The 24989-nt window shown below is 38.0% G+C and overlaps 1 protein-coding gene, 1 long non-coding RNA gene and 1 other non-coding gene across 3 annotated transcripts in view; 1 reads left to right on the forward strand and 2 right to left on the reverse strand.

Moving 5' to 3' along the window:
- Positions 1-24989, reverse strand: part of LOC120433546 (immunoglobulin superfamily member 1-like) — a 91826-nt gene that overhangs the window by 21689 nt on the left and 45148 nt on the right. The window contains exons 7-8 of the mRNA XM_039599840.1: positions 8042-8153; positions 5231-5397 (exon numbers count right to left, since the gene is read on the reverse strand). Of these exons, the coding sequence (XP_039455774.1) occupies positions 5231-5397; positions 8042-8153 (279 nt within the window). The remainder of the gene's footprint in view (positions 1-5230; positions 5398-8041; positions 8154-24989) is intronic.
- LOC116320318 lies at positions 388-603 on the forward strand. The gene has a single exon (XR_004199445.1). It is a non-coding gene; the product is annotated as a small nucleolar RNA U3 (small nucleolar RNA).
- LOC116320316 lies at positions 2344-2789 on the reverse strand. Its single transcript, XR_005612376.1, has 3 exons — positions 2754-2789; positions 2591-2656; positions 2344-2459 (listed from the first exon to the last, which is right to left on the reverse strand). It is a non-coding gene; the product is annotated as an uncharacterized LOC116320316 (long non-coding RNA).

The raw sequence follows: 24989 nt of genomic DNA on the forward strand, positions 1-24989 counted from the left end.
TTTTATCTCTGTCTGTGTTACAGCGTGTGTCGGTAGCATCCAGTCACAGTGTGTGTTAGACAGATTGTTCCAAACCACGGCTCTAAATATGCGGCTCAATCCTCTGTTGTTGTTAGCATCCAAGGCTAACACGCGGCATCACAGCAGCCAATGACAGACGTAGAGGAGGGGCATACCACCAGAGAGCATTGTGGGTACTCCAAAAGTAATGATTTATTTCATTTCAGAGCTCGCAGACGAGTATACTTCATTATTCGGTGTATTAACATTATTTCACAACTACGATACGTGACACAGTAAACATAAGCAGCACACACTGCTGTTAGCACCGTGACCGAGATGGACAGGGTCGTCATAGTAGTAGCTGGGTCGGCGCATTTGTTCCTTAAGACTATACTTTCAGGGATCATTTCTATAGTTTTCAACTTGAGAAATGTGTTTCTAAAGTGTGTGGTCTCGCTAACCACGATGATGAGTTGGTGATACTTCTTCTTGAGCGCGAAGCGGGTGGAGAGACTTGATTCATTTCATATGCTCTTTACTTTTGATGACCGTTCACTGTTTTCTCGAAAACAGCGATGGGAGAAGTATGATCAGAGTGGTTACGAAGTACTGTAAAAGATTAATTTCTGTCTTTACTGACGCTAATGATTATCAGATTTTATAAACGTGTGTACAACTTCCAACCACATAATTTCCACTCACACTTGCCGAAGTCCTTTAAACAGTGAGGAAATGATGTGCATTTCACTTCATGTTAGTCATTACTAATATGTATGGAGTGTCAAGACTGCCAACATTGAATAAATGCATCATTCAAAAAGTTAATTAAGTTTGTCGTTAATTAATTAAAAATTAATTTTATTTAAAAAATATTTCAATATATTTCAATATTTAATAAAAATAATTAGAAACTGTCTTTACAACTCGGACGGTAACATTGATCGGTTACCCTCAAGACAGGTCAACAACATTTTTAAAAAATGAATCATAGTTCTCTGTGAGTTTTTTATTTCTTTTTAATGATTTTAAAAAGTTTTCTTCATAAAATCAGCATGATGGATCTAATAACTATCGTTTAGCTTGACTGAGTTGTGTAATAGCTGGTTTTCCTTCTTCATTATCTGACAGTATTTTTATTTACTCAGGTGATGTGAGTGAAGTATTCTCTGTGTACACCAAATGCAACTTATTTGTGAAGTTTAAAGGAGGTTTGATTTCTAATGGAATGCAAGTAGTAACCCTGTTCTAATGCTTTATCATCTGCCTTGTAGTCCTGTTTCCTTCATTTTCACAGAATACATTGCATTTTTGCGAAAAATGCATCCTTAAAAAATGCATGAAGAAAGAAAAGAAGAAAACAGTCAGCATGAAGCGAGCAGATCCTGATTTTACTAAACCAAAAAAGGAAGAAACTGAGATTCTGGGTTCATGATGGGACCACGCCTGAGGTGGCAGAGAAATCATTTCAGAGAGCCAGTGGTGAGCCGTTCTGTGACACGGTGAACAATGTAAGAGTGTTGAATTATTGTACTGAATCATTCACAAACACTTAAAATAGAAACACTGATACAAGCTTTACATTTAACGGTCATTAATAACTTTCACAAAGTGGAAAAACAAACTTGCATGAAAGTTTGAAAGAAAATGTTTCCATACTGTTTATTTGTATTTAAACATTACACTGAAACAACAATAAGCTAGCAGAGCCCAATTTTTAACAATAAATTTTAGATATTTAGCAGTAATGTGATACCTCAGTACACACTAGAAAGCCTTTTAGTATGGATGTTATTAGTATGAATGCAATAAGAGAGAAAGTCCAAAGAATGCCTTCAGTTCACTAATAGTTTTACAATAACAGAAACACTTAAACAGATGTTAAGAGGTCGAGTCACAATCATTGCTTTGTATTCAGAATCTTCTCCTGTTCACTCAAAGTGACTTTAAATACAAAAAAATAAAAACAGCTAAAGGGCTGCTGTTAAAAGTTCAATAAGGAGAGATCATTTGAAAGAAATAAACATATTTTATTGGTGATTAGACCCCGATGGCCCATCACAGCAGAACACAACAGGACTTCCTGGAGTCTAGATGCTGGTGGTGGAGATGAAGATGGAGGCTTGGATGGAGCCTAAGTAACATGGGTGAGGCTGAGATGAAGGTGGGTTGCACGAGGTCAAATGTAAGGGAGAATGACACATGAGCAGTGAGTAAAGACTGTGGAATGGAGGCTGATTGGGCTGAACAGACTCGCAGAAAGATGATTGGACAAGACCAGTGATGTCACATTGAGCTTGACAGCATGAGAAAGTGGAAGTGATGTGAAGCAGACACATGTGATTACAGATCTTCCTGTTTGAACTTACAAGCTTCTTTTTAGCTTCATGTTAAAGCTGATGCTGAATTTGGATTGACATCATTGTAGTCAGAGCTCTCCTCTGGGTCACCACGTTGCCCTGTTGAGGTGATCAAATGAAAGCATTTCAAAACAAACTCCCTCTGTTTTGTCCACAAATGCATTTATTATCAGTGAGAATAATTACCAATGTATATTTTGCATTTCAAATCTCACATTTTGTGCACTCACTTGTCTTGTTAATGACTTTGAGCTGAATCACAGATGTGACATTGGTGTAATCACCTTCTGCTGGACCTGAAATAATAATCTGATTGACTTTCATGTTAAACACAGTTATTGTATAATCATCCAGCTTCCACAAGCTCTATATTAATGAAAGTGTAAACTTTACCATTTTCAGTGTTTTCCCATCTTCTGAGTGTCTCATACACAGAACGAACACCTGCAGGTCAGAGAAAATCAGTCACCTCATGTCTGTGATACTAATTTAAACACAAATATTCTTGCAAATAACATTTATATTAAAAGCTGCAGCAGATGTAATAAGAACACTCTTGTTGCAAATAGCATCAGAATATGTGAAACTACATGAAAAACTAACCATGAAGAAGAGAGGAGTACACTTGCTGCTGACCTTCATCCTGATTGAGCGTCTGCTCGTTAGCAGCACCTTTATTAAAAATGTAAAATAAGACATTTGCTTTTACATGGACCTCATGATGCATTTGTGTCTTTGAATGATAAAGAGTTTGTAGTAAGTAAAGGAAAAGGTCTCACTGTTGGTCGTTCTGCAGCGATACAACAAGAGCAGGAGAATAATAATGAGAGAGACTCCACAAACCAGTCCAACAATCAACCTCACAGGAGATGAAGAGACGTCAGCTCCTGACACAGTTACAACAAACATTAATTAATTATTGATAAATTATAATTATATAAATAAATACTTTTATGAAATGGAGCAAAGTGACTGTGAGACTTAAATCAGACAATCTAATGTTCCTTCTCAGTCATCAGACATATTTAGAAAAATCCATCAAATGTTTTGATCCTGCTCACCTTTAACTGACATCCAGCTCTGTGCTGACTCTCTTCCTGAGTACTGACACTTGTAGAAACCTTCATCAGACTTTGACACTGCAGAGATCTTCAGCTCCCCTCGGTATCATTTTGAATAAGTTTGTCATTGTGATAGAAAACACATTGGAAAGTATTTTTGTGTTCTCAAACTGCAGCTCAGACTAACAGAAGCTCCCTCAGTCACAGGATGAACAGGACTCACCAGGATAGGACCATTACCATCATCTGTGACACAATCACACACAATTGTTTCAGTCACATCAGCTGGTGCACACTTTTAGAAAAACTGACAAACAATAATAAGAACAGATTGTACAAATGCTTTTCACCATGAAGATCTGATCTTGTATATTCAAACCTGTGTGTTTTGAATGAATGTGTGTTTTTACCACATAATTACTTCACATTCAGCAAAGCTGAGACAAATGTTCATGTGACGTCTAAATCATCCAAATCCAAGAAGTAAATGTATAATAACATACTCTGTACAGTGATGTTGACTGCACTGCTGAACTCTCCTGATCCAGACTCACACCAGTACACTGCAGTATCTGACTCTGATGTGTTGATGTTACATGTGGATCCAGTCATTCTCCTACAGTCAGAGAGTCGGCCGTCCTCAGAGAACTTCCTCACTCTCCACTCAGTGAAGTTTCCCTCACAGGTCAGTGAGACAGAGTCAGAGGTGAAGTGTTGCACTCTGTCAGGACTCACTGTGAGAGACGCTGCTGAATGAACATCTGGAAACAACATGCAGTGAAGAGACAAAGCTCACAGATGTTAGGATTCAAAATATAAAACAGATTTTAATAAGGTCAATCTTACTGAAAACTTCTTAAATAAAAGTTACAACATAATCTCACTTTATTGAAAGGACAGAGAGAAACAAACTGACCTGCAGACCAGACAAACTTTGGTTGACTGTGATCAGTGTGATACTCTGGGTCTCCTCTTCCAGCTCTGCACACATATCCTGCTGTGTGTGTCTGTCCATGAATGATGTAGGAGTCCTGTGCAGTCCCACTGCCATCAGGTAGCAGCTCATAACTGGAGGATTTCTCTGATAGATCAGGAACAGCTTTATACCAGTAGAAGCTCCATCCTGCAGCCGGATGTTCAACCTCACAGTTCAGAGTTACTGAGGCTCCAGGACTCAGCCATGATGGAGACACAGTGAGGACAGGACGGGGTTTATCTGTTCAACAAAGATTTTCTCTCAATGTTTCGTCTCTTAACTCTGAATTCAATGTCACTAAAATGTTGACTCACAAATATTTATGATGAACTTTAAGAGTGAGACTATCTAAACATGTCAAATATCTCAACACGTACTAATAAAAACACATTTTTACAAACTGTTTCTATTTCCAGGTTAAATGAACTATGACTCTACTTACTGTCAGAAACTGTCAGTGTGACTGAATCACTCCACTCTGTTGTTTTATGCTGTGAACTTTTCTTTCTGCCCTTACAGCGATAGTTTCCACTGTTGGATGATGAAGCAGATCTAATCCTGTATTCATTTTGATTTGGAGCTTTTATCATGCTGTTTGTTTCCCACTCATAATCCCACTCAGTGTCTCCTCCATGGATCTCACATCTGACAGTGATCGTCTCTCCTCTGTATATCTCAGACCAGTTTGGATACAGAGTCACAACAGGCCTGTTTGACACTGTTAATGTTCAAGAAAGTACAATAAAAACACATGAATGTCAAAAATGTCAAAGCCTTTTGTTCTTCATCTTCCTCCTTAATCAGGAATTTATCTGACTTTATGTTAAACTCACCAGTTTTCCCAATCCTGACTGACTGGCTGTCCTCTGTGTAGTAAACTGGGTTTCCTCTTCCTCCTCTGCACCTGTAGAGTCCTTCCTGTGAGACACTGATTTGTCCATTTGAGTGGAAAACTGCATCTTGTGTGGTCAGGGCTTCAGAGGATTTCTCATCTCTGTACCAGTAGTATTTCCATCCAGATGATGATGATGGGTTCACAGAGCAGGTCAGGGTCACACTGCCCCCTACTGGAACAGCTGTGTTATCAGCTCTCAGTTTGGCCTTTGGTTTATCTGCAGTTCAGTTTAGAAAAAGAACAAAAGTCAATGACTGAATGAGAACAATTTAAAGAACTGGATCGAAACATGAAAATGATAAATGTCACCAAACTTGATAGCTGAGCTGCAATCAACTGTAGTGTTACACAAAATACTCTGTATAACAGTGTTATCTGCTCTCTTTGCTGGATAATTGGCAATTATAGATTTCTCTTATTCTACAGTGTATTTTAAGTGTGACTGACTGTACTTATCAATAATGAGAAGATGAATCCGCATGGAAGAATATTCTCTATCACAGAGTGATATGCTCACAAATAATGTTTAGTTCTTTGGATGTTTTAAAAATTTTACTGGGCAAAAAAGCAAAAACAAACAAAATCAAAAAGTATTTTAGATCAAGGTCCAACTTACATGATACAGTCAGTGTGATGATATCACTCCACTCTGAGAAGAAATAGTCCCTTCTGCCCCGGCAGCTGTATCCTCCACTGTCAGACTCAGTAGCTCTGATGATTCTGTGTTCATTGGATGTTGGAGGTGTGTTTAACTTGGCTGCTCTCCATTCATACGTCCACTGAGCTCCTTCACCTCCCTGAATCTCACATCTGACAGTGACTGTCTCACCGCTGTATATCTGAGTCCAGGATGGCTGCAGGGTCACAGTGGGCTTACTGGGAACTGTTCACAGAAAAATATCCAGTTAGGAGAAGAGAAACATAAAAACAGTGCTGTTTATAACATAAGAGTAGAGTTACTGCAAAACAGCTGATTCACAGGCAAACAGTTTGAAGACTGAACATCAAAACAAAATCACAATAAAACATTTCATATCTTTCAAACTGTAACACAACAGTTTTAGCAAATACCAGTATTTACTTTGCACAGTTATCATCTTTCATTGATATTGCTGTGTCGGAATAAATCAGCTTTACTTGATATGAACTTAGAGGTTAAAAGGCCAATCAGTGTGTGTAAACTGAACGCTGATGAGTTTAATAAAAATATAAAACTTTAGATTGAAGACAAAAAACCTTTGGCAATCTAGAAACAAACGTGAAGAGACCCTGCAGCCACTAGCATCTGAATATTATGCTGTTAATTTAGATTTTCTTAGCTGACACTAAAATGTTTTATTTATAAAGTAAAAAATAAAGAAATAAAGGATGAAAGGCTTGAATATGTATTTCTCTGAGAACTGGATGGGCTCTTTCAGAGTGCACACTTTGTCACAATGAAACTGAAGTTCTTCTGTTTTCTCATTTCCACCTCTATAAGTCAGAAAAAGAAAGACAAACAGCACAGATCACATAACTTGATCTGTCTCAGTTTAGCAGAAATACAATAATTAAACTTACTGATTTGCATAATTGTGACGTCACTGCTGTCCTCTGTGTAGTAAACTGGATCTCCTCTCCCTCCTCTGCAGTGGTACAGACCTCCTTGTGAGACACTAATAACTCTGTTTGCTTCATTTCCTCTCATGAGCTGAGCTTTAGAAGAGACTGAATCACGTCTGAACCAGTCAAACTTCCAGCCAGCAGAGCCCTCCACAGAGCAGCTCAGTGTCACACTGCCCCCTTCTGGTATGATTGAACTTTGTGCTGTCAGTGTGGCTCTGGGTTTACTTGCTGTTGAAGTTATAGGAAAAGACACATTATCACATGATTCATGAGGAAACATGTTAGAATAATGTTACAATTTTAAAACATCAGTAGATAATTTAGCTACTAGCACCAAATATGAAACAATTATCCTGCAAGTGATGAATGCAAATTATTTGTCAACTGGTAAAAAAAACCCAAAAACATATAAATTACAAAAAATTAAATAAATAAATAAAACAGCCCCATAAAATGAGGCCATATTGTAGACTGTAGTTCATTAAAGTCATTAAGTGAAAAAAATGAAGCGTGTGTTAGCTGTGACATCTGTCTCTTTAACTAAAACCTGAAACCTCTGATGATTTAATAAAACAGATAATATGAATAAAAGATCTTCAACTCACTTGAAACTGTCAGTGTGACTGAATCACTCCACTCTGTTGTTTTATGCTGTGAACTTTTCATTCTGCCCTTACAGCGATAGTTTCCACTGTTGGATGATGAAGCAGATCTAATCCTGTATTCACTTTGATTTGGAGGTTTTATGATGCTGTTTGTTTCCCACTCATAATCCCACTCAGTGTCTCCTCCATGGATCTCACATCTGACAGTGATCATCTCTCCTCTGTATATCTCAGACCAGTTTGGATACAGAGTCACAACAGGCCTGTTTGAGACTGTTAATGTTCAAGAAAGTACAATAAAAACACATGAATGACAAAAGATTCAGTCACCATCAGATGTAGTGCTTTGTGGGAAGTTACATTTAAACTTACCAGTTTTCCCAATCCTGACTGACTGGCTCCACTCTGTGTAGTAAACTGGGTTTCCTCTTCCTCCTCTGCACCAGTAGCCTCCTCCCTCTGAGACACTGACTTGGTTATTTGATAGAAAAACAGCATCTCCTGAAGTCACAAGGTCAGAACTTTTCCCGTCTCTGTACCAGTAGTATTTCCATCCAGATGATGATGATGGGTTCACAGAGCAGGTCAGGGTCACACTGCCCCCTACTGGAACAGCTGTGTTATCAGCTGTCAGTTTGGCCTTTGGTTTATCTGCAGTTCAGTTTAGAAAAAGAACAAAAGTAAATGACTGAAAAGTAATCTGCTCTATTTTCTATTTCAATTACTGTATAATAACCAATTATATATTTTTCATATGCAGCAGCGTTTGAAAACATCAATTCATTTACTGATCAGTAATAAGAAAATGAAGCCACAGAGAAGATTATTTTAATTATTATTATAATTTCATCATTTTCAGTTCTCTTGACATTTTTACTGAGCAGCACAAAGGAGGGCTAAATCTTTGAAGTATTTTCACTTATTTAGATAAAACTGATAATATAGGTCAAGGTTCAACTTACTTAATAAAGTCAGTGTGATGACTTCACTCCACTCTGTGAAGGAATTGTCCCATATGCCCCGGCAGCTGTATCCTCCACTGTCAGACTCAGTAACTGTGATGCTTGTGTATTCATTGGATGTTAGAGGTGTGTTTAACTTGGCTGGACTCCATTCATACTGAGCTCCTTCACCTCCTTGAATTAAACATCTGACAGTGACTGTCTCACCGCTGTATATCTGAGGCCAGGTGTGTAGCAGGATCACAGTGGGCTTATTGGGAACTGTTCACAGAAAAATATCCAGTTAGGAGACAAATAACAACCTAGAAATTTTACTGTTTATAACATGAGAGTAAAGTGACTGCAAAACAGCTGATTCACAGACATGTTTCTCTGTTTTGCAACAATCTTTAAAAACAACTGAAATATTAATTTCCAGATTTATTTACTGCACAGAGCTTCAACTGTTTGACCCAAGTAAGTAAAATATTTTGATAACCCCTGTAAGTTGAATCAGTCGTAGCTCCCTGCAGGCTGAATGTTAATATAAAAGAAAAATGCTTCTATAAAAAAGTCTATTTACAAGTTTTAATGTTTCCCAGGTCTGACATTGTGTTTCTGAGCTTTTTCAGGTTGAATTCATTCTTGAGCATTTTTGGAGCCTTTAGTTCTTGTTATACTTTAGTGTTGGAGTTTAATTTGTTCCCTCCCATTGTTTTTCCTGTCTCATCCTCCTGTGTCAGTTCCCCTTTGTTAACTTTAATGTTGTGTCTGTGTCACTGTTTAGTTATTAATTTTCACTTCCTGTTTTATTTTGGCAGTGATGCCACTGTGTGTGTGTGTGTGTGTGTGTGTGTGTGTGTGTGTGTGTGTGTGTGTGTGTGTGTGTGTGTGTGTGTGTGTGTGTGTGTGTGGGTGTGTGTGTTCTTTTGGATTTTAAATCAGCCAAAAGAAAAGTTTGATTATTTCTTATTGAGTCTGTCTCAGAGTCTGCATTTAGGTCCTCATCTTCCAACAGATGACAGGATGAAGTTTGATGTCTTTTTCTCAGTACAGCATTAAAATATATGGCGAAATAAAACCATTCTCACTGTAATGTGGCGGCGGCGGCAGCAGCGGCGGCAGCGGCGGCGGCAGCGGCGGAGGCAGCGGCAGCGGCGGCAGCGGCGGCAGCAGCGGCGGCCAGATCTGGATCGGAGCTCCCAGATCCTCGAACACCTCCACCTGACGCACAGTCCGGCCCAGATGCTTTTTCCTGCCGCCAGCGTGACACCGCCACCTGCTCCTGTTGCATGGCCGCGGGCTCGGCCACCATTTGGACCAGCGGCTTTCCTGGTTGGCCGGGCCCTGGGTCTGCCGTTCACCCCTCCTGGGTTTCAGCACCACTGTAATAAACACATGGCGGAGGCGACCACAATTCAATGCTTTTCAGCATTATTTTATTACTCTCACGGCTGTTGTCATGTTACGCATACACAACTGTAGCTCTTCAGCTCGCAGCTGAACACTTCACCAACAACAACTCAGTCAAGACCCAGTTCTTCCTTTTATGCCGGTGAGTGGATGCCAGCCAGGTGCATCCGCCTCCCCTGCAGCAGCACCTCAGACCACGCCCTGCCACATTCACATTTGCTAGTGTTTCAAAAATGAATTTTCTCACCAGTTTCATGAATGATGACTGAGTCACTTTCTTTAACACGTGCTCTGCAGGTGTAGAAGCCAGCCTCAGAGGTCACGAGTACTCTGTCTGATTCACCAGCTACTGTGGTCTTCTCAGAGTTTTTAGAGGTTTGTCTGAACCACTCATATTCTAAGTCAGCAGAGTGGTTCACATCGCAGGTCAGTGTCACACTGCCCCCGACTGGCACCATTTTGGTGTTTGCTGTCACAGTAGCGTTCAGTTCACCTCCTTTAATTTAGAAAAAAATCAAAAGCATAAATTTATTTTGCTGAATGTTTGATACAAACTTAAATAATGTGAATTATCTGTTGGACACACTAAACAGAGACTTTGGAGTGACATAGACAGCTTCTAATCAAAACACCAAATGAGGGAGATGGAGTATGTGCTCAGAGCAGCATTTGGTTACCATGTTTCATGTTGGTTTCTCCTTTAATTTGTCATGTGTGTGTAGCTTTTAATTAAAGTACGTATATATACACACATATATATACATATACATACATATATACATAGATGATAGATAGATAGATACTCAAAAGTTTAAGACTACTTGAAAAATGGCACAAAAAAAACCCAAAGCATATTTTGCATGGTTAGATCTAAACAAGCTCCCAAGTAGAGCTTCAACATGCAACAAGATGGGAGTGAGAGAAAAAAAAATTGAGCATGCAATTTTTTGGAAACACTTAAACTGAAACACGTTGTTTTACAGCTGATCAAAAGTTTAGGACCACGTGCCTTTAAAAGGCTAAATCTGTGGAAAAATGTGGATTCTTTGTCATTTTCTGTCAGGTAGTCACACTGTCATGATGTTCTGATCGCAAAGGCAAAAAAAACCTTCCCTTTTCTTAAATGGTTCTGAGGGTTATGGAACAAAGAAGTCAAGTGGGAGACCCAAAAAAATTTCACTAGCACTGAGCCGGAGAATCCAATTGGCTGGTCCTTGATGGTCCTAATGGTTTCCAACGTTACTGGCATGACAAGCAGATCCCACCTGAGAGTTTTCTACGCGCCACAGTGGACGGGGCGCCATAATGGTCTGGGGTGCTTTTTCCTTCAGTGTAACAATGGAGCTTCAGGAGGTGCAGGGGCGTCAAATGGCCGCTGGCTATGTCCAGATGTTGCAGAGAGCATCCTTCATGACTGAGGGCTCTCGTCTGTGTGGTAACATCTGGGTTTTTAACAGGACAAAGCTACAGTACACAATGCCCTCAGGACAAGGGTCTTCTTCCAGGATAATAACATCACTCTTTCAGACCATCCTGCATGTTTCCCTGATCTAAATCCAATTGAGGACCTTTGGGAATGGATAGCAAGGGATGTTTACAAAAATGGACAACAGTTCTAAACAGTAGATGCCCTTCGTTCCACTCACCTCATGGAAACACTTGCATCGAGCATGCCGCAACAAATTTCTGAAGTGACCAACAATAACAGTGGGGCTACTCATTACTGAATTCATGTTTGGTTCTTTGATTTCTGTTTTAGTAGGGTTACCATTTTTGTTTTTGGAGGTGTGGTTCTAAGCTTTTGATCAGCTGTAAACGGCCTGTTTCATTTTAAGCTTGTTTTCAATAAATTGCATGCTCAAAAAATGTTGTGTCTCACTCCCATTTCTTCTTGTTGCATTTTAAAGCTCTACTTGGAACCTTGTTAAGATCCAACCATGCAAAATATGATTTGTAGCCATTTTTAAGTGGTCTTAAACTTTTAGTCGGGCGTATTGTTTGGGGATTTTTTAGCTATCATGATTGACCTTTTTGTTTCCAGTCCCACCCTGGACAAAAGACACAGTGGAAGAGAGCCAGAGATTAATAATAACTAATTAATGAATGTTTATTAAAATTATTGAACTATTATTAAGAGCAAAACATACGGCATAAATGGTAAGAACAAACAATTTCTCACCTTCAGCATTTCCATTGATGACCGTGCTGAGCGCTAAAACAGTGGATTAAATCACTTTAGATATTATACAACAAACCATCAGAAGGTGCAGAACAATTTTCTCACAGATCTCACAGAAGAAATTACAAATTCCAGCCACAGTAAGAAATTCAAGTTTGGGATATTTCTTTTTCTGAAAAAAGCATTTGACACAATTAACCACGAAATATCATAAATAGTTTGGAAAGATAAGGGGGTTAAATGGGGTTAAAATCCATTTAAATAGCAATTTGTTTTGTTTGCTGATGACACACATATCTTGTGCCCTGTTGTAAATTTGCAGCAACCTTTACACCAGATCATTTCAGAAATTAACAAAATAAAAACCTGATCCATCCATCCATCATCTTCCACTTATCGAGGGCTGAATTATGGGGGCAGCAGCCTAGGCAGAGAACCCTGTGTAGGCTTCCAAATTTGACTGATTATATAATTGATGAACACTGATTAGTTAATTATTAAATAGTATTAAGGGTGGTAGGATCAAGTAAGTATAAACTTCAGTCTGTTCCTTTTTCCATCATGTAAATGTTGTGGTATAGTGTTACTCATGGCAAATTGACTGTTTTTTTTGTTGTTGTTGTTTGTTTGTTTTACTTTTTTTTGTTTACAGTGTATTTTATTGATTTCATTCTCAAAAATAAAGCAGTTGTTCAAAATCAAATTAAATATATAAACTGAGGCTTTTTAAAGGTAAATCTTTAGATAGCACAATTATTGCTCATTACCAAATTTCTGTGGTACTCTTAACTGTCAAACAGGCTGAAAGCATGAAAAAAACTCTTTAAAAATAAGTACTGTATGTAGAAAGTAAAATATGAGAAATATGAAAATAGACTGCAGTGTACACACTGCCTCCAGGTGGAAAACAGGAGAAGTGATACACCTCATGCTGTCAGGCCTGTTGGTATCAGGCTTGTGATGGGATCCTTTATCTTATACTGGACAGATATTATTTTGAGGAGTGGCATAAATAATTTTTATGACTTCTTATTTGACGCATAGCACCTGATTGTTCTGTAAATAGTTTGAAATGTTTATATTTTAAAAAACTGCCTTGGCTGCACTTTTAGGCAAATAGCTGCATATAACCTTGGTGTTTGTAAAACTTGTGCACAGGTTATTAAAATGTACAGTTTATGTTTGCATTTCAAGTTATGAAAATGATTCATTAAACATGTTTGTGGTTGTTACAGTAAAAATATCACTTTTTCTACTCTGATTTTATGTTTTTTATCTGATTTTAGATCAATTGTGTTAATACAGTATGTCAAACTGAAAAAATTACTGTAAATTCGGACATGTGAGGTTGTGCTGAAAAGAATGACCCCAAACAAGGCAAGGCGAATAGTGTTTAAAGGGGAATCCCAGAGGGTTAAAACATTTTTTTTAAGTAACACAATAGTTACTTTTCCTAATAATTAGTTACTTTTATAATATTGCAACTCAGTTACTACCTTGGTTATTTCTTTGAAGAAGTAACTAGTAACTGTGACTAATTACTTTTTCAAAGTAACTTCCCTAACCCTTGCCCAGTGAGAAACATTTTCCTTCATCACTGCCATTCAAACAGTAAAGGTGTGTATTGTACTCACAGAATAACCCCAGCAAACAGAGCAAAGAGTGCCCCATCCTCACGTCCAGCCCTGCACACTGATCTGCATCTAATCTCAAAGTGTTCGACTTTGCATTGATAATAAATGCAGAACAAAGAGAAGCTGCACTTAATGTAGATAAGACCAGAGTTTATATTCAGCTCCTCCTTCTATCACCTCTCTGTGCTTCCTTCCCTTTTACTCCAACCTCAAACAGCTCCTGTAGCTTTGACCACAGCAGTTGTGTGACGTGTTCACATTTCCTGTCCACTGCAAACATTTAACCCATTGACGCCTAGCATATCATATTCAATACATACAGTCCTCTGTACATTTTTAAAACTACACCATTAATTTGTCTTGATGCATGTTCAATCATCCCAGTGAGGAAATCCTGAAAAGTTGATTGTGTTCATCTGGACTACACTACGTCCAGATGAACACAAACAATTTTGTTTTTTTCCCACCTAAAAAAGCAAAATTAGTTGCACAACACATTTTTAAACAATTAAAAAAGATCCAAATGTAACAAATATGATACAAATTTAAAGTCATATAAATTAAAATGTAATATTTTCTTTTAAACAAATCATTCAGATGGTTAAATAAATTCTCCATTAGAATTTTCTAGCAGTTATATTATATTTCAGGCTTTGAGAGGTTAAGTTTCTTTCCTGTTTTGTGTTCCTACCATTCTCTGTAATATACAAAGGTGCTCTGTTGGCCTCATCTTAAGAGGAGAGTTCCAAATAGTATCATAAATTGTTCTGTAATGACTGATTGATCCTGCAGACGTACAAAGTTTTAGTTATTCACAGATCTTCTATTTCAGTGGTAAAGTTTTTCTAACTTATCAGGGCCCATAGCTGTATTTGATTGTTTATCAGAGGAATTATGTTGAAATTTGTCTTTTAGGCTGCATAAAAACATGTTTATATATTTTATTTGACTTAGCTCAAATATTCTCATGCAGTTCTATAATTAAAAGACTCCTCTGACCTCAGAATAGATCTGTGAATGTTCTCACCCTGTGGTGTGATTATAGTTTTACGAAAAAGGAAATGACTCACTGCGTGGTTTAACTGAAGCTGAAGACCTGTATGTTTCACAAACTAAAATATCAACAGGAACTATTTAATTTCCAGGACCCTGACTCTCTGATTTTTTTGTCCTATTCCCTGACTTCAATGCTTATGTGGGAAATGAAAGTGAGGCCTGGACAGGTGTGATCGGGAATCATTAGGCTGCAGGTTGAGGCTTCATTCTGTAATTTTACTGTCATATGTTCTGGACACTCTGGTAAAGACAGAACACTTCTCTGACAGCATGGTGGGTTCTTAGAGATTACTATGTCTTCACTTATCCCATGTAAATTAACACACATTTGGAACAATCCAGATATTTATCCCCCCCCCAAAAAACCTTAAGAGTAAAAAGTAAGTTTTTCATTGTGGCATAAGAAAAGGATAAAAAATCTAGAACATGTTATACAGGATGGGAAGTTTATTTCATTTGAAGAAATTTGGGACTCATCTGCATACTCCAGTGTATTCTTTGTGGTGGAGGCAGTGGAACTCTGAGCACCACCGAGTCCGGGGCAGCACTCCAGAACTCAAGATTCCTCACAGTGTTACCAGAGGCCAAGGCAAAGTCATCCAGTAAATATCTGGTTAGACAGCATATTTTTCAGATTTTTAGGACAGAGTGCAATCACCTTGGTTTTATCTGAATCCAGAAGCAAGAAATTAGCAGTCACTCTCATTTATACAGTTTAACTAATTGGTATGCGTCATCTGGCTTCATGGATATCATCTGTATAGCGAGGAAATTGAATGTTATGCCTTTTAATACAGCCTAAGGGAAGCATGTTTGGTCCTAATATGGAACCCTGTGGAACTCCATATTAATCATCACTATGTGAAGAGGACTCTCCATTTACATGAACAAATTGGACTATTAAATGATTCCACCATCCACTGACATCAAAAGAGGATCATTTGTAAGTTAAAAGGCACATTGATGATTTAGAAGAAGTAAATACTGAAGTATTACTCAAAAAGATCAATTAGAGAAAAAAAGTCTAAATCAGGGAACCTTTCGGCAACCTTTCTGATGATGAGTGCCATCTAAAATTTCCTCAGAAGTCAATGTGCCATATGATTGCATTAGCAATACATTTAATAACGCTCTATATTAACAGTTACACACTAAATAGAACCACTTTATAGAATTATATTTGTTCGCAGATGTTGGCAGATATCAGCGAATAGTTATCAGCTATTTTGAAACCAAAAAAAAGACACTTTTTATCCATAACAAGAACAGCAAATGAACTGTACAACAGAAAATGCAAGTGCTATTTATGGTCTCCTCACAACAATGATAAGAAAAATAAACTGGGCCATTATGGCATGTTTGTTAATACAGAGATACACATGTTAATGTGATCTCTGGTCTCTCACTCAGAGACGCAGGTCTCCGAGTGTCCAGCATTCAGACGGCTACCTGAGGACACTCTCATGTGAGAGAAAATCTGCTCACACAGATATGTAGAGCCAAATACAGTCAATAAGGCCTCTGCAATGTTCTGAAGACAGTTAAACTTGTCAGGTAGTGATGTCCAGCAGGTGAAAATGCAATCTCCATGAACACGCTGTTAAGGGTCCGAAATTGAGGACGAGAGTAAAACAATGATAGTCCAGAAAAGGCCGTTCAAACAATTGATTTTAATGAATACACGCAGCGTGGGGAGATGTAAACTGGAAACCATCAGTTGTAAATCCCCAACCAAAAATACACTTCAGATTGCTTTTATAACATCAGGGTATTATGACGCCCCCTCATGCGTCTACAAGCACATAATTTGCATGTACAGAACATTATTTGGCTCTTCTACAGACACTGATCAATCTTAAGAGATAACTGCAGAGACAGGAGTTCCCCTTTCTGGCATCCATCCAAATATGGTGGTGAGGTCCCCATGGACTTGTCCTCCTCTTTGCGTCACCTGTTGCTAGGCAAACTCAAATGCAACAAGAAGCTGACTACATTCAGGCCTTTGCTCAGCCACTATTTTACTGTAACAAAATACTCAGCATATAAGCTTTTAAGATTATAGATTTAACTCAACGATTTAAAGTGGTTATAACTGCACCTGTAATAAATATGTTAATATTTGATTATGATAACCCCTGTAATACAAATTATAACATAATGCCAGCAACTTCAATAAACACTTGAATAAAATGATAATTAATGCAATGATAAAGATGATGGTTATGTAAAATAATCCCTGTAATTCCACAATTCCCTCTCTTGACGTCTTCCAAAGACGTCACATTCCCAGGTCCACTACCTTCGCTCTGACCCTCTCTAGTCGTCCCCTGACTCAGCAAACCAGACAATAACCTCACGACATCTAGGTGGTCCAGTAATAAAACGCCAGCTCCCACTTGAAAACACTTGCTTAAGTGGTCTCTGCTCCTTTCCTGGGTCCCTCTCTAGTGGAAATCTAGTGGAATGGACCCTCGTCATCAATCACTAAGTAAACTAAATTGGCGCAGGTCTCAAATAAGAAGCAGAAGACACTTGGGCCCTCGCTCAGGCCTGCTACTAGATTTATGTGTATTGTAAGCATGCATGCAATTAACCTGCTATGTTCTCATCTTCCCTCAACATGTATCACCTGGACACTCTCACCAGTGAAGCTTAAAACCCTCTTGGATAGAACATCAACTCTAAACAAGCACAGATATGCAATGTGTATAAAATGAACTAAACCTGTGAATAGAATGAATGTGATGACAAACATATTCAATGCAATATGAACCCTGTAAACAATATTACTGATAAACAATGTTTCCTTATTATTTTGTCATAAAATAAATCAAACAAATAACTTAAGCTGTGTGACGGCACCTTGCGTTTACGCCAGGCTGTGAGCTGCCCTAAATCTACTTGCTACACCCCCTTTTTCACCTAGTTTAATTTTTTCAATCCTAGTTTAAACTATTCCTGACTTCCCTCAGTGCACACTGTAAAGTGTAAAAGATACAATTAGCTTTCTCCTGGTAAAAGGTCCTACATTATTTTCTCAACCTTTGGAAACCTCCTCTATCGAGTTAACCCATTTCATTTTTCAGACTTAGGCCTGATTTCTTCGCCCCCTTTAACGGGTAGCGCATATCCGGTCTGAACACTGTGTTTGGGCAATTTACGAATTGTTGCAGGATTTCTATGTTATGTAAATTTCCTCTCATCCCTTTTATGCTTCCATTATAACCTACGTCTAACAAGCTTTTGACCTTCTTTGTAACATAAACAACTAGGTGTATTTGTGCTCTGTTTTTCTCCTTTCTCTGGTTGGTTCCGTTCGATCTGGGGCTTCCAGGATTCTCGCCCCCCTAAGTCGCTGTGGTCCTGAAATCTTCTCCTGTAAAAGATAGAAAACAAAAACCTCTCTCTGGTCCACCTCACTAATCTATTGTGTTCATCCAATGTTCCTTTAATTATTCAAACTTGGTTCACAATATCATGTTCTGGGCTTTATCCTTTTTATTAACTTTACTTAATCTCAATACTCTTTATGTGTGTGAGCAATACTTTTAGTTTTATTAAACACACCCCGGGTAAAATATACACCATCCCCATGTCAGCCTAACTCTCCGCTAGAAAGCACGCTTCAGAATTTCTATCAGGATTTACACCTCTTTTTGCTTCAAGCATATACCTAACATGCAAAAATTACTGTTAATGCCAGTTACACAAGTTTCCATTATTTACAACATTTTGTTTCACCCGTCTCAGCCTCACATGTTTCCTGTTCACTTATTACATGTATTCATCTTTAACACCTTTTACCTCATTAGTTGCTAAGCAGAAACAAAACACCATGTGTTCCACCTTTGCCCTATAAAATAAATCTATGTCATATTTGTGTCTGTAAGCATGTTTTGCATTCATTCATTACACTCCACGCCATCCCTGCAAGTTAAGAGCTATACAGTTAAAAAGCTACAGGCCTTTGGCCTCACCTATTTTAAATCAAGCAGGGAGTTTCATTTTACTTTAAAAATAACTCTATTTAAAAATAACAATTTCTGCCTCAATTTTACCATATCTAAATTATCAAAACCCCAAAAGTCATATAATGATCCTAGAACCCATTTCAAATTACCTCTTAAATTCCCCCTTTATATTTGGACACACCAGATGTGTCCAAATAAATAAAAACTCAAAAACTCAAAATGCATCACCCGGGCTTAAGAAATTAAAGGAAAAAGGTTAGTCATATCATCTCTCAGAACAGCTCAACAATCCTCCTCTCCGGTGGATCTGCTCCGGCCCTGAAAACCTGTGCTTAAGGAATAAAATCAATTTAATCATCATGTCAAATCTTCTCAAAGTCCTTGCTCCATGCAAAAGTCTGGATCCTTGGAATTTCCTGGAAACAAAACCTATACTTTATATTTCATACTCAACTCTCCCCCTTTATGATCCAATCTGTGTTACAACAAAGAAAACTTAAAACAGAACAGTTATCAATCATGTGTTTCTTCAGTTAATGGTAGCATGAGTTATATCAAACAATGTTTCCTTTTTAGCATTTAGCATTTTATAATGTAATAACATAATCCAACCCCAGTAAATAAAACAAAAATTCCTCCAAGCAAACATCAGCATCCCCAGAATTAAGTCTTCCACTTGTCCTGCTCATGGCAAAAGCAAAACAAAGCATCCCCTTTCTTTTCCTCACATGGTAAATTGTCTGTCCACATTTACTCGTTCCCACCTTAGTCCAGTCATTCACATTCACTCACATGCATTCACATGATATTTTTGCTGATCTGCAGCCTTCCGCGCAAGACGTCATCAGATGCTCCACATCAGCAAAATGAGCTCAATCATTTGTTTTATTTCGTTTTTCCTTTTTAGGAAAATAGTTCTCTATACTTTTGACTGGATTGACTCGCTGCAATCCTTACTTGGTAATTTGTCCGCCCGTCAGTTCACTCTCTTCCAGGCCTGCTTAGAGCAAAAATGAAAAAGAGAGCTGATTGTTAGCTCATCAAAGTACAAAACAAAATCACCTGACAGGTTTTTTTCTAAGTGCACTGTTATAAAAACTATGGGCCCTTTTCGACATGTCCATGTTTATCAAAACTCCCTCTATTAAAATGAAAAACAACAGCCCCAAAAAAATCTTAAACCATCTTAAATTTCACCCATTCAACGCACTGAAAACCTTGTCAAAACTGCACCGTTTTACACACAACCATGTCCCCTTAGACACTTCACCATACTTAGATTCAGCCTAAAACCTTACAACAATGTGTCAACACTAATTTATACACCTCCTAATCAAATTTGCACCTCTGAACAATCTACCCCTCCTTTAAGGCCTCAATCACACACACACAGCTAGCTCCTCTGTCCACATTCACACAAGCTCTCAAACTTTTCCATACTCAGCCATATCTCAACAATTTAACTTGGCAAAAGAAATACATGTTTAAACTTTATCACATTATTGAATTATTTTCATTTTCTTTCTATACTAATCACTTATTTTGATCGATCAGTGCAAGAGCACTCCTAAGTCACCCTTTTAAAAACTGCTTTAATAGTTTTCTTGTGTTTTTCCATCTATTTTAAATCTTTCCATCAATTTTATTAACCATTCACACCATTCTCTCACTCATACAAGCAGCAAGCAGATCTTCATTGCATATGCTTATGTTCTTAGCCAGGTTTTAAATCAATATCTCTATGCATTAAGCTTTTGATTAGACAAGCTTCATGAGCTTGTCTTTGTACGGTTAATACATTTTCTGTTTGTGTGTGGTATTTTGCATCTATGGCTTCGCAATCTGTCAGACACCTTTCCAATTCTCCAGTTAAGCAGTCAGTTTTCTTTTCCCCAAATTACTAACCCTCTGTTTTGATTTCCCACCTTAAATAAAGCACTCCTAGTCTTCAGCCAGGAGCTAGGGCCTGTTTTCCAGGTTCATGGACACATGATTCTGTGAACAATTCAACCAGAAACTTGCCTTAACTTATCCAGTGATGTTAACTTCTAACTTTCTTCCGACTGCTGCTGTGGAGAGTTGGTACGGTTCTGCTTTACCCCTGAAAATAACAAAACTAAGACATTTTCATTATTACCACAAGTACTTAAATGACCCATTTCTCTGTCTCTAGTCAGAAATACCAATTATGCCATGCATGTAAGCGTGTTCTTCCTTGCATTTTACATTAATTGAGTGTAAGCTGCTTCTTCATTAAATTAATTCATTGAGTTTCTCATTGCATTTCTATGTATTCATGTTAATGTACACTACGTGTAAGCTGTTTCTTCATTGCATCCTATATATTCATATTTAATTTGTGCATTTCACCACTGAGCTTTAGATTCAAACTATCTCACTACTGATTCATTTCAAAAATAACTCACATGTAACAATTTGTATGTGTGTTTTCTATTCATTAAGGTAATGACAATTATTTCTTTCATTATTCTTACCTTTTCTAATGTTTACCTCTTTGTTATGCTATGGTGGACATCCCTAAACAATTCATGAGTTCAGGTTTCAATTTTTAATCCAATTATATCCTATATTCTCGCAGTCAAACTCGTCCAGCTTCATCTCTCACTGGTCCTCTCTGCACAATGTCCTGTTCGTGCTTCAAAGCTCCAGCAAACACAGTCTCAACTCAGCTGCTGTCTTCTTCTCTGTTTCTTTACAGTCTTTCTTTCAGATTAAGTCCCAGCATGGCAAAATATCACTCAATGTCCAGTGCTCTTCCACAATTCTTTATCCCACTGTTCAACTGCCCAGCCTGTATTTTCACAGTACATCTTGCATTACTCTTACATGCTGCTGCTGGTCGTCAGTCGTCATCAGTGTTAATGGATCAGTGGCACTGTCGTTTGCCTGCTGTATTCAAGTCCACGATGTTCTATCGGTCTTCATCAGGCGATTAACTGTCCTTTGAACTTCTTCTCCGCTTCAGGGACAAAGTGAGAGATCCAGCCGCACAATTTCGAGCCAAAAACTGGCTTATTCTCCCAATTCTTTTAATCTACTTTTCTGCTGCTGAACTCAAGGTTCCAACGTTGAGAGACGCCCACCTGTATTGACACACTAGAGCATACAATTAGTATTATATTCATTTTTATCTTAAAACCTCGATTTGCTTCATCTTCTTAGAATTTAACTCTGTCTATTTCTCTAGGTGCTCCCCTGACATCATCAGTCACACACACACTTCCTCTCTACACACACAGGAGCACAGTATTTCCTGTTTCTCTTTCCTGTTTCTACAAATTAATCAAAGACTTGTTTTTTCCTATTTACAGTCTACAAACCCTCTTTTAGTTTTACTAGGTCTTGGTCTAAAAACAATACACCCTCTTCTCACACACACACTTTTAAATATACTAAGTTTTTGCATTTTTGTCAGTTTTTGTCACATCATTCGCACAATACTTTCATAATCATCTCACACCCACTGCCTTTTCTCTCAAACTTCTCCCTTTTCACTCACTCAGACAAATCATTCAGAGACATTCAAATCAAATACTGACAGCATTCACACAGTTAAAATCACTCAAAATACGCTTTCATACGAGTATCTTGGACATGCCTTCCATGATCAGAAAGAGCAAGTCAAAAAAAGAAAAAAGAAGACTGAAACCTCTCATCGTCTCACACACAACTTCTCACCACACACACATAACTGAAAAATAAAACACACCACCATTCATGGCTCAGAATATATACATCTATCAGAATTCAGTCACTTACTATACATCCACTACAGCAACTCAAAACTTTATTTATAACCCTCTAATAAACATAAATGGCGTCTTAAACACACGCATTCAACACTGTTTGCAGCAGTACTTGTGAAACCAACTGTGGTTTAAGCAGTTCACAGCTTCTTAATTTGCATTTTATTGCCTTCTAGGACATTCTAGTCTCTAATTCCTCTGTTTACATGTTATCTCCCGTTTGACACACACAAACACCACCAACACACACTCCCCCTAAAAACCCACAAAAAACTATCCCTAAAAACACACACAAGAGCCCTTAAGAAACTTCATTCATTTATTTATTATTATTTTAAACCCTTAAGATGTTGTACTGTGTTTCCTCTGTGCCCGTTGCAACCTATATTAACATAAACCCAAAGTGTAAACAAGTCTGTCAAATCTAACTACTTATATGTCATCGGATTAAAGGAAAAACCACTTACAGTCTTCTAAAGTTCTCCTTTGCCCAACAAACATCAAACGACTTACACCTATATGTATCACTCAAAGTCAACAATACATTAGGAACCCCAAATGTAACTGTGTATATTATCTCAAACTGAAACGAAACCCATCTAAAAATCCTAAAACATCTTACTTGAACACCAAAAGGGACATCACTTACAGACATATTTATTAATGAAATTATTTCAAAGTCAATTTCAGTTTTCAGACCCCAAATAACGGTCATAAGTATCAACATTTTATGTATCCTATCTCAAAACCCAGCAAACAGTCATACAGTCATGGCAAGAAATAAAACTTTACTTACAATATTGTAATAAACAAAACAGGCGTTCAGCAATGTGTAACAGTCTCTATCTAAACTTCCTAAAAGTCTAGAGACCTTGCAGCTGCCTTATTTGCATTTTCACACACACACACACAGTCTAAAAATAATACCAGCCTGACTCACAGACTCAGACAAGTCTCTTAATATATTTACACAGACGTCTTTATAATTACAACTGCAGTATTATCAGGCCTATTAAAACCTAGACAATTTAGACAATTTTAAGTTAACCCTCCAAGGACAAACTCCAAGTTTTTATTGTCAATTACCCAGTATCAGGTCCAACCTGTCTCTGGTCTAATCTCTAAAATCCCTAACTCAATTTAAAAGCGTCCAACGCCCAAGCTCCAAGCTTTGCTACCCAAAAAAGCGCAAATACCGTTCCAAACGGTCAAGTGGTCCAACCACTAGTTATTTTGGAGATTCCCAAGTCCTCCCCGGTCACCAACCGTACTAACCCTATTCACGATAGGTCAAGGATAACCGTCGTCATCCAGGACGGAGCGTTAACTCCGAGAAAATGCGCTTCTTAGCAGTCCAACTGCCGTTCTACAGAAATTTGTAATACTTTGAAACAACAATCAACACCTCAGAACAAGTGTATGACTGACGCAGGTCCAACCTTATAACCAATTGGAAGTGTAAACCCCAAAACGCCCAATTACCTATTATTCTAAATTCTCTTTAGCAGTCCAACTGCTTTTCCTTTAATCAGTACTGTTACTTAACGTTCCATTATCATTACTTCAACTTCAATTCTCATGAGATTTTCACCAAAATCAAAGCAGACATTTAGCAGTAATTTCAGTGAGTAGACTTTTAATTTTGTCATAACCAATCCAGCACTGTTTGGAAATAATTCAACAGGTAGTGCCTTACCTTTGAATAAGCCGGCTTATGTCCACTCACTTCGACCACTGACTCGTGTCTGCTCGTTCGAGCGCCTCGGACCCTCTCGGTCTCAATCTCCAAGTGTCTCTCCCCTCAACCCAGGCCAATGCACCAAATGTTAAGGGTCCGAAATTGAGGACGAGAGTAAAACAATGATAGTCCAGAAAAGGCCGTTCAAACAATTGATTTTAATGAATACACGCAGCGTGGGGAGATGTAAACTGGAAACCATCAGTTGTAAATCCCCAACCAAAAATACACTTCAGATTGCTTTTATAACATCAGGGTATTATGACGCCCCCTCATGCGTCTACAAGCACATAATTTGCATGTACAGAACATTATTTGGCTCTTCTACAGACACTGATCAATCTTAAGAGATAACTGCAGAGACAGGAGTTCCCCTTTCTGGCATCCATCCAAATATGGTGGTGAGGTCCCCATGGACTTGTCCTCCTCTTTATGTCACCTGTTGCTAGGCAAACTCAAATGCAACAAGAAGCTGACTACATTCAGGCCTTTGCTCAGCCACTATTTTACTGTAACAAAATACTCAGCATATAAGCTTTTAAGATTATAGATTTAACTCAACGATTTAAAGTGGTTATAACTGCACCTGTAATAAATATGTTAATATTTGATTATGATAACCCCTGTAATACAAATTATAACATAATGCCAGCAACTTCAATAAACACTTGAATAAAATGATAATTAATGCAATGATAAAGATGATGGTTATGTAAAATAATCCCTGTAATTCCACAACGCACAGCTGTGGATTCCAGCGGCGCTCATAGTTCTGCAAACTTTGACCC

The sequence above is a fragment of the Oreochromis aureus genome, linkage group 3, assembly GCF_013358895.1.
Source record: "Oreochromis aureus strain Israel breed Guangdong linkage group 3, ZZ_aureus, whole genome shotgun sequence".
NCBI lineage: Eukaryota > Metazoa > Chordata > Actinopteri > Cichliformes > Cichlidae > Oreochromis > Oreochromis aureus.